The sequence below is a fragment of the Hyposmocoma kahamanoa genome, unplaced genomic scaffold (assembly GCF_003589595.1).
Source record: "Hyposmocoma kahamanoa isolate Upper Pololo Valley unplaced genomic scaffold, ASM358959v1 98687, whole genome shotgun sequence".
NCBI lineage: Eukaryota > Metazoa > Arthropoda > Insecta > Lepidoptera > Cosmopterigidae > Hyposmocoma > Hyposmocoma kahamanoa.
In genome coordinates, this window is record NW_020655638.1 from 1750 (window position 1) to 11754 (window position 10005).

General features: G+C 34.9%; 1 protein-coding gene across 1 annotated transcript; it reads left to right on the forward strand.

Annotated features, from left to right (window-relative positions):
• Positions 1–216: 216 nt before the first annotated feature.
• On the forward strand, positions 217–4805 carry LOC113238884 (solute carrier family 22 member 13-like; the record flags this gene model as incomplete). The annotated part of the gene is made up of 4 exons (XM_026475736.1): positions 217–479; positions 1242–1401; positions 2517–2644; positions 4279–4805. Coding segments are annotated over 4 exons (607 nt in total), but the record flags the coding sequence as incomplete, so codon positions are not given.
• Between the last annotated feature and the right edge of the window lie 5200 nt (positions 4806–10005).

The following is a 10005-nucleotide window of genomic DNA, read 5'->3' on the forward strand; positions in this document are numbered from 1 at the left end:
TTAAATAAAGCACGATTAAATCTTTGAAACGTTGGCAATAAATGGACTCGTGACAAGCACTATTGTTAAATTTTAATGGTATTAATATTTATTATCTATATATTATAACACCGCCGTGCAAAATAATTGATTGATTGATCTTGCGTCTTAGAAAAAAATCATCGAATACAAGACCGAAGAAAAACAAATGTGCTAACAAAACCATTTCTTCTTCAGCTACTACACCTTAATGATCTGGTTCCCTGAATTGTTCAACCGTTATGAAGAGTTCGAACATCGTTTCCCCAACACCTCTGCTTCGGTGTGCGACGTCTCAGGCATCGTGATAGGTGATGATGCCAACGAAAACCCATTCGACTGTGGGAAGACTATCGACCAGAGCGTCTACATCCATACGCTGATCGTCGGCCTTGCGTGTATACCTACGTCGTTGTGGTTGCCCCTTTGCGTGCACAAGCTTGGAGCCAAGTTCTTCTTGAGTGAGTTTCGTCAAATTTTCGTTTTCTGACATTTAAAACATGAGTTTAAGACAAAGTTTACTTTTTTCAGATCTTTTTTTAACTCTTTATTTATTTAGGGGCTTTGATCATTATTGAACACGTTAGACCTATTAGAAAAACGATACATCAAGAAAACACTTAATATAATCCAGACTTTTAAAAATAGCTTCATTTTAAGAAAGATTACAATAAATTAATATGTAGTTACGTGTGTGTGTGTATGTGTGTAAGAAAGGTCACTTGACGTGATCTGCGGTTTCCGGCATAGTACCTGCTTAATTATGTCGCTTTTCCGGACACTGACATAATATTACAAAAAATATATAACACTAATGGCAAACTATCGTAAAGTATATTATTGCAACTAGTTGTTGTTTTATAAATCATTTCCGTTAAAGGCAAAGATTTATAACACATTACAGCCAAGTCATGATGCCAACAACGTTAGTGTCATTAATATTGGCAAGATGACGCAAGTATCGTCATTCGAAGTTCTGCCCTGGAAACTAGTAAACGATACAATTTATGATCTTTGTTGTGTCTCATGGGTGACTTGAGATTTGAAACTGAAAAATCCTTGTTTCTATACGGTTATACACACAGACTTATAGACTTTACGTCACTTAATGATGTTCTCGAATAGTGTACTTCTTACGTTTTCCTGTGAATTGATAATGAAAACTAATATATAATCAACATCCAAAATAAACGTGTTATTAACATTATCCTACTTTTTTACAGTCTTCTCCCTTAGCTTCGCCGGTGTGGTTACCGTCGGACTGTACTACGTGCAGAACTCTACTCAAAATCTGGTTCTGTCCTGCATCTTTGAGGCGCTCACCTCCCTCGCCATCAGTTTGGTATTCTGCGTTTTGGTCGACTTGTTCCCTACGAATCTTAGGTATGATCTTTGTTTATATTTTACATCTGTAACATATACAATATGTCACACAAGTGTACAAACCAACCTATAAATTCGAATATCTACAGGCACGGCCTGGTTAAATAAGAGATAATGTAAATAAATGATAATAATGTTGCGGGAGTTCCCAAGACTGCGCGAGAATTCTTCGGAAGCGCGCGACCTGTTTTTAGTTACAATCTCTTTGAAATTGAAATGTTAAGGACTTTTAATAACGAAATGATTCACGAGAAAAGTAAAATCCCTAGGTGAACATAGGTGAGCTACGAGAAGAACTAAACGCCCATAGTCGCTCTGGTAGACATATTTGAACTACGGGTATTAATAATTGCCCGTAGTCCACCGAGGTGAACCAGCCAGGTGGTCTATGGGCAAGAATCGTTTTTATGGCACGTATCTAGTTTGTACCTTACATCATCATCATCAAACCGTTTATACCTCCTTATACATACTGTTGAGCGCGGGTCTCCTCTCAGGCGAGTGTTTAGGCTATAGGTTGGGAACTACACACGTTTTCCGAGGGTTGTGTACTGTAACCTGGGGGGGACTCTAATGCGTAGCGAGAGGTACTTCTAAGAATATAAACTGGGATTAACTTCAAAGATTTGGTTTATTTCTAAATTTTTTCACATGGTTTATACTTTCAGTCTAGGATATAATATGTCAAGATCTTCTGTTTTCTTATTTCAATTCTTCAAAAGCATTCTACTTACAAAAACTATATTCACTAGCTATATTCAGCCAGCAATTCTACTCATAGAGTAGAGCCTAGAATACAGTACCTTCTTCAACATGCAGGTTTCATCAAAATGTTTTCCTTCACCGAAAAGCTCATGGTAAATTTCAAATTAAATTTCGCACATAAATTCAGAAAAACTCAGAGGTGCGACCCCGGTTTCAAACCCACGACCTCTGCTTGAGAGGCATTACGTATAATCATTAGGCTACCACGACACGTGAAGTTCATTATGCTATGGCTACGAAAACGCGCTTCCATGCCGTGGCAATGTAAATAGTGCCTACGACCAATGCGGGTTGAGAACTTCGCGTCTTCATTATTCAAATACCTCAATGACTTGAAATGTGTACAACAGGGTAATGGCTGCGGCGCTGTCCCTAACGGCGGGCCGAGGCGGCGGTCTCATCGGCAACCTGTCCTTTGGTTACCTCATTGACATCAACTGCATAGTGCCCATCGTTGTATTCTCATCATTCCTTTTCAGTAAGTATTACATAGATAAGTTTAATTTTTTTCCAAAAAACTACGTTATTTTATTGAACATCATTACGTTATAATTATTAAATAAATATCGAACACTTGGAAAAAAATCACTTACATCCGGATAGATCTGAACCAATCGTGCCCTTCTAGCAAAAACTTTCATAGATTTCTCATAGATGGCACTACGGCAAAAGAAAGATTCGTGGGATCCGTTAGTTCGTTCCGTGGCTCAGTTGGCATAGCGTCTGTCACTGTTTGCTAGGAGGCGTTGGTTCGAATCTAGCCGGATCGTAGTGGATTTTTCCTAAGTGTTCGATCTTTGTTTAATAATGATAACAAACTAATGAAGTAATTTCACAAAAAATAATTAAATATCATGGTGGTTAAACATGCTCAAATTGAATAAAACTTAATTATCATATTTTTATTATTTGTGAAAATACTCCACTAGTGTCTTATTATTATTGACACAATTCTGTAGCTTAGTTGGTAAGAGTAGTGGCCCCGGTATGGCAACTGACACTGGTTCGAGTCCAGTCAGATCGAAGGATTTCTTTTTGTGTTGTTCGATCTTTGAATCAATAATAAAAAATTACGTTGTCAAAAAGTCTGTGATTTAATAGGAAATGAAACTATTTTTCCGGATTTAAATCGCGTATATTTGTTTTTTCAAACAAAACCGACGTTTCGGGCCCTTTACAGGTCCCATGGTCACGACTGAGGTGGTACAGTCTTCAACCAGTTATGTCTAATATTAATGCAAACCACCCTATTTTTTCACTATAGCTACAATAGTTATTAATTCAATGCCTTATTTTTAATTTTACAAAGAAAACATTCCAATTTACGCTACATTAAGTTTTACAAATTATTTTATTGAATGAATTTTTATTAAGTTTAATTTATTATTAATTATTAATAGAAATTAGAATAAACTAAAACATATTAATTAGTAATATGGATATAGATTTAGATTTAAATCCAGATAAATAGTTTCATTTCCTATGTGTAACAATCGCGAAAACCTAAGAACTCGATCTGTGATTTAAGATTAGTTTCAGGACCCCCTTGTACGCCACTGTTTTCTGTCTATAGTTCTACAACTCGCCAAGTTGTACGTGTATAAAAAAACCCTGTTTTAAATGGTCTGTCGATGCCGTACTTTCTAAAACTCGTATTTTATAAAGAGTGATTATTCGGGAGAAGGCAAAACTTTCTACTTATTTTAAATTTCTTATCAAGAATATTAATTTGGATTATTTAAGAGTAGGTAAAAGCCAGTGTGTGAATATGAAGGAAATGTGATGTGACATCAGCCTGCAAAATTTGTATATACAATTTGTAAGTCAATGTATACAATCCATTTTATTATTTCAGTAACTTTGTGCTTTAAAATAAGAGATTGAGGAAGTACGGCGACGCCATGTTAAGTAAAGGATAAAATCTAATGCACCAAAAACAATACTACTTCATTTATGAAAATTTTGCACAAGAATCTTAAAAATAGTTTTTAATAATTTTAATAATCTCGTATTAGCAGTAAGACGTCTTCCTTAATTGATCATTTAAAATAATCTGTATTTAGGCTGTGTAAGTAACGACTTTGCTAATAATTTGTATTATTTCCATTTCAGTGGCCGCATTCCTCTGCTTCTTCTTGCCAAAGACAGGTCAAGAAGCCCTAGAATAGTACTCAGTGAATATTAGTACAATTTAGACTGCGAACCATAGAGATCACAAATTTGAAGTGTTTGTACATATCATTTAGAATGTAAATATAATTGAGGATTAAGTACTTATTTATTGTTCAAGTTTCCTAGTATGTACGCATTAGGTTCAACGCAGAGGACGTACAATCGATTGATATACTTTTTGGAAATGATATTGTAACTGTGACAATATACATGATACGTAAAAATACGTGTTGTAAAGAAATAGTGAATATACAGGAAATAGTAAGCGCCAAAAAGTGTGCCGCAGTTACGTCGTCGGCGTTAGCATGAAGTTGTGGATATTATTATGTCTACTTTTACGTCAGAAAAACAGTGTTATCAAGTACTGTGATGCAGTATAAATAATATCATAAGTATGTGATCAAATAACAGTATTTTAGTGTTGACTGTGTAATATAATGCCTTAAATTATTAATTAAAGGCTTTGTGCCTTGTAAAATAAATTTAGTTTTATTTCAATTGTGATGTTTTAATCAACTACACTATTTTTCCCTATTAAAAAAAAAACATAGTCTGATTTTAATTATAGAAATAATGACGTTTAGGGGGTTGCCAGTTTTTGATGAATTAAAAATAGGGTTGTCTGTCACTAACACACTCAGTAGGTTATCAACATTGACTTACAAATAAATGGACGACGGGTCTAATACAAAAACCACGAAAAAAATGTCCGAAGTCAACCTATTCGAAATTTAAATTGTAATGTCATCGCAGTATCGCGCTGTCAGTCGAACAAATGAAGACTAAAGCGGAGTTTGGCGCTCTGTATACGATTTTAGCGCCTTACAAGTGCGGACACTTTTTAGCGCGGACCCGACGTCCGTATAATTGTAAGTCAATGGTTATCAACGTAAATTGTACTGTACATAGGTATATTAATTTGAAATATAGTAATAGTTATTGTATTGTACTTATTAATTTTCAATAATCAATTTGATAACAGAAAAGTGATAGAAGTATATATATAATGATCCAATGTAAAACAAATGTGCGAAGATTAAGAGCAAACAATTTTTAACGTTTATTTTTGTTCTTCAATAAACACGGCAACATTATTTTTCAAAACGACATTAGTACCTGTCAGCTTGTTATCTCTAATTAAAAATCCGACCAAAATGATATAAAATCATGGTGTTAGAAGGTAATGATAACCTAATTAGAAAACTGACACTGGCGATGATCGCCCTAATTTTTATATTATTCTTATAAAACTGACACTGGCACAAGTCTAGTGGCCTCCATAAAGGAAATAATAATAAAAATCCCACAATAAGTTATATTTAGACACGAAATAAATCAAAGTGTCTCCCAAGACTCGGTAAACAATTCTTCGAGAGAAGCTAGAAAGTTAATAAGTAATATTTAGACGAACCTTAAACAAAAAAATACAACCTTTTTCATTTAAAAAAATTATTATGTATTTATATTCTCATAGATGGCGCTACGACTAAAAAGTCGTTGAAAAGCCAAGTACAAAGACACGACGCAAGCACATAGAGAAATTCGTGAGGTCCGTTGGTTCGTTCCGTTGCTTAGTTGGTATAGCGTCTGGCACGATATGCAAGAAGACGTCGGTTCGAATCCGACCGGATCGAAGGATTTTTTTCTGAGTGTTTTTTCTGAGTGTTCGATCTTTGTATTAATAATTATAACAAACTAGTGGAGTAATTTCACAAAAAATAATTGAATATCAATTCAATAAAAATTTAATTAATTATTATGTACTTTTCAATTTCAATAATCATTATATCACATTTTGCACCGGCTAAATGGCATATTAACCACTTAGGTGCCACGTCTATTCTTTTTTTAACTCTATTTTGTCATAATAATAGAAGTAAATTAATTTGCTACTCTACGAACCCAGTGAACGTTAAATCGTGCAAAATAGCTGCGCTTGTGTTGAATATTTTTTCATTTTCATTGATTCATTTAATTATCCCGCCCTCCCTACGCATAAAATTAATAAAATAAATAAGACCAGCGTAACTACAGTCACAAACCACCACCAAAAATACACCCGACACTCGTCTTCGTGAAACCGCTTCGTGATCATTACATCCGTTTGGGAGCTACGATGCCACAGTGTATACAGAGACACATAAGTGCACTGACAAAGGTTTCAAACTCCTCTTTTTCCATCAGAGGTTAATAAAATGTATAAAAAGTGTTCAATCGTAGTGCCGTACAAAACGGCCATGCAAAATTGTCATAGCCATGTGAAAGTCCAATTTTTTTTCCAATTTCGTGTACTGAGATTCTGCTACACCCAGAGATGGACAAGGGCAGGGGTGTTAACTCGGAGCTATGTTAACGCTGGATTAAAACCCATTAACGCCGAAAATCGAGGGTAAAAACTATTCACAACTAAATATGTGTTGTAAATCAAGTTTTGTACAAATTGAATGATATTAAAAATTAAATATTAGTTTATACAAAAATTTATTGTTTTCTGATCAAGACCGTTCGAGTTGCCTTTATATTGAATCAATGCGATGAAAATCGCATTGAAATAAACCGATACAAAAAATCGTTAGGTCGTATAAACTCGAATCGATTTTCATAAAAAACGAACCGTAATGTGTCCTTAATAGTCGAGAATCCACAGGATTGCAAGATGGGTATTGTGGAGTTGCCTCTTTTACGTCCAAAAAAAAAAATTTACATTGAAATTTGTTATAGGTAAATATGGAATTATACCAAATTCCGTATTCGCCGTTTCTGTCCACGATTTTGGCCAGAAATGGATTACAGTTTGGGTAAAAACCCGGTTAAAGCCTGGGCGAGTTGATTGGGTTGTAACCCACTGCCCATCTCTGGCTACACCCGTTATCAAATTTACTTCCACTATCAAAAACAACATGTAAGAAATACATATTCTCGTAATAAAACAATAAACTACAAAATTATAAACATTACTTCTTATAGTTTATTAGAAATAAAAATAGATTACAGTATGTTATAGTTATGTTATAGCTATAGCAACGAATTTACAATCAATACAACATAAAATCTTGATTACAATTTAGTTTTATTATATATATTTTAGTTTTAACAGTGACGTTTTATACCCTTTGTGTATGTTAAAAATCTTTAATTTCGACTTATTTACACAATTAAATTATCACAATAAAATATTCATATTGCAAAGTGCACATCTTCAAAAAAAGAGAATATTTTCCTTTTAAATCAAAAAAACATGACGGCATTTACAAACAAATAAATTCAATTATAATGAGTTGGCCAAAAAGTCCATGCGGTTTTTACTAGCGAACTTTAAACAAAAAAGAACCTTTTATTAAATGTCATATTGTCCATGGTCGTTCCAAAAATTTTAGCGCTCATTTTAAATATAGGCGGGAAAGTTTTAATTTCGTAATTCATAAAAAATACCCAGAATTACCAAAAACAAAGTAATCGACATTTCTAGAGAAATTGAGTTATTGACAAATCTAGAATCAGCGAAACGAGGTCGTATTCCAGAACTCTACTCAATGCTGAAGTCAGTACTTGAGTATGATTTCAAGCACTGGATACGACCCTAATGGCAAGGACTTGAGTATGATTTCTAGTGCTTTAAATCATACTCAAGTCCTGACTTCAGCATTGCGTAGAGTTCTGGAATACGACCCTACAACCCCCTCTAAGCAGTTACTTTTTATATATTATTAAGTTCCAGTTTTGTTGTTAAGCAAAATCAGCGCAATTGACAGTTCTTCAAGAAAAAACCTTGCAAATGTGTTGTTTATGACAAGAAGCGCAATATAGGTATCTCATCGTGATATTTCATCATTACAAAGCCAAACTAAATTCATATTTATAGTAAAAAAAACAATTGCACTAAGATTGGGATGTGTCACTTCATCCACCGAATTCGGCTGACATAGTCCCTTCAGATTTTCACTTGTTTCAGTTTGTACAGTATTCTTTGAGTGGATTCAACTTTCACAAACCTCACTAAGAGTCGTATTCTAGAATTCTACTCAATGCTCAAGTCAGGATTGCACTGGAAACACAAGCACTGGAAATACGACCCTAATGGCAGGGACTTGAGTATGATTTCGAGTGCTTTAAACCATACTCAAATCCTGACTTGAGCATTGAGTAGAGTTCTAGAATACGACCCTAAGAGCACTAATTTTAAGTAAAATTGAAAAAGAAATTCTAAAATTAACAGAACGATTGCAAAAGATCAATATGACCAATACATAATTGATTAAAGTTTGATATAACTTTTTGTTCATGTTTTGATACCGTACGGACTATTTAGTCCACTCAATACATATTCAATACATATTCAATTAATATTCCAATATTCCAGATAAAAATCAAATTAACGAAATAGAAAAAAATCCCATTCAACAAGCAAATTAAAGGGGTGTCTACAAAATCCTGAATCGTTGTGACAAAATACGTACTGAACGCATTTAACCACACATAAAGTGCAAAATTGTATAAAGGTGGCTAAGAACAGTCGATCACAAAGCTTAGCTGTGTTCGTGTCTCTTATGTGCATAGTTTCAGCGGGACGTCTGTGCGGGGTTCGGTACTTGTGGAAGGCCGAACTCATCGACTGGGACGCCATCTTTGTTCCGAACGCTGTCAGCGCCTGGCTCCTTGTCGGGGGCAGCGGGGGCTTTCACCACATCGTCCAGATACGAGGTGTCGTCATCCAGAGCTATTTCATCACCTGAAATCAATTGTTTTCATTTATGCCACTAGAACTGACTACCACATGGAACATCTGTGTGTTGTTGTCCTCTAATTAAAAATGCAGGCTTTTATACAAAATAACAAATTGCATATTTTTAAGGTCTTGCAAAATATCGTAGGAAATGCAAACTGACCTATAAATTAGTTATAATTATATCACTAGAAATACAATAAGAAATGCTAAGTTTGCTTTAATATTTCGTGACATACAGTAGAAACTGCACACTAACTAACCAATCAAATGGTTTTAATATCTTACAAAAAATATAGGTAAATGCAAACTGACCTATAATACAGTTATACATTACGAGAACTGCGATAGGAAATGCAAAATGCTCTACCTCATGGCGTTAATCTTAGTGATTTTACCGAAAATCATCATCCATGAATAGATATCAAGGTATCTACATATAGGCATATTACCTACAAGAAGCGCTTTGCTTCTTCCTCCGTATGGAATACGACAAAAGAATGCGTTACACTACGAGCATGTGTTTCCCAAAAAAGTACATTTTTATTTAATAACACCGCATTCTACCTCCATCTCATCGGATGAAAAGTGACAATGAGGTCGACGATTGAATGCACTCCTAAATAATGCTTATTCACTCTCGAGTTGAAAATATTTATGTAATAGCATACCAAATCATCATTTTTTTTAAAGCACACACTCAACATACCCCCGCACTAGGGAAACCCTGTGTCGCGGGTGCCATGGACACACACATAGACAACCACAAATTACACCCAAACTCACGAGAGAAATAAATGTAGGCCATACAAATATTTCTCCCGGCCCGGGAATCGAACCCGGGGACTCTGCGTGGCAGTCCGGTATGGTAACCGTTCGGCCACGGAGGCAGTTAATATATACAGGGTTACTGGTTAAGTCGACCTATTCCCGTTAAGGGCGTG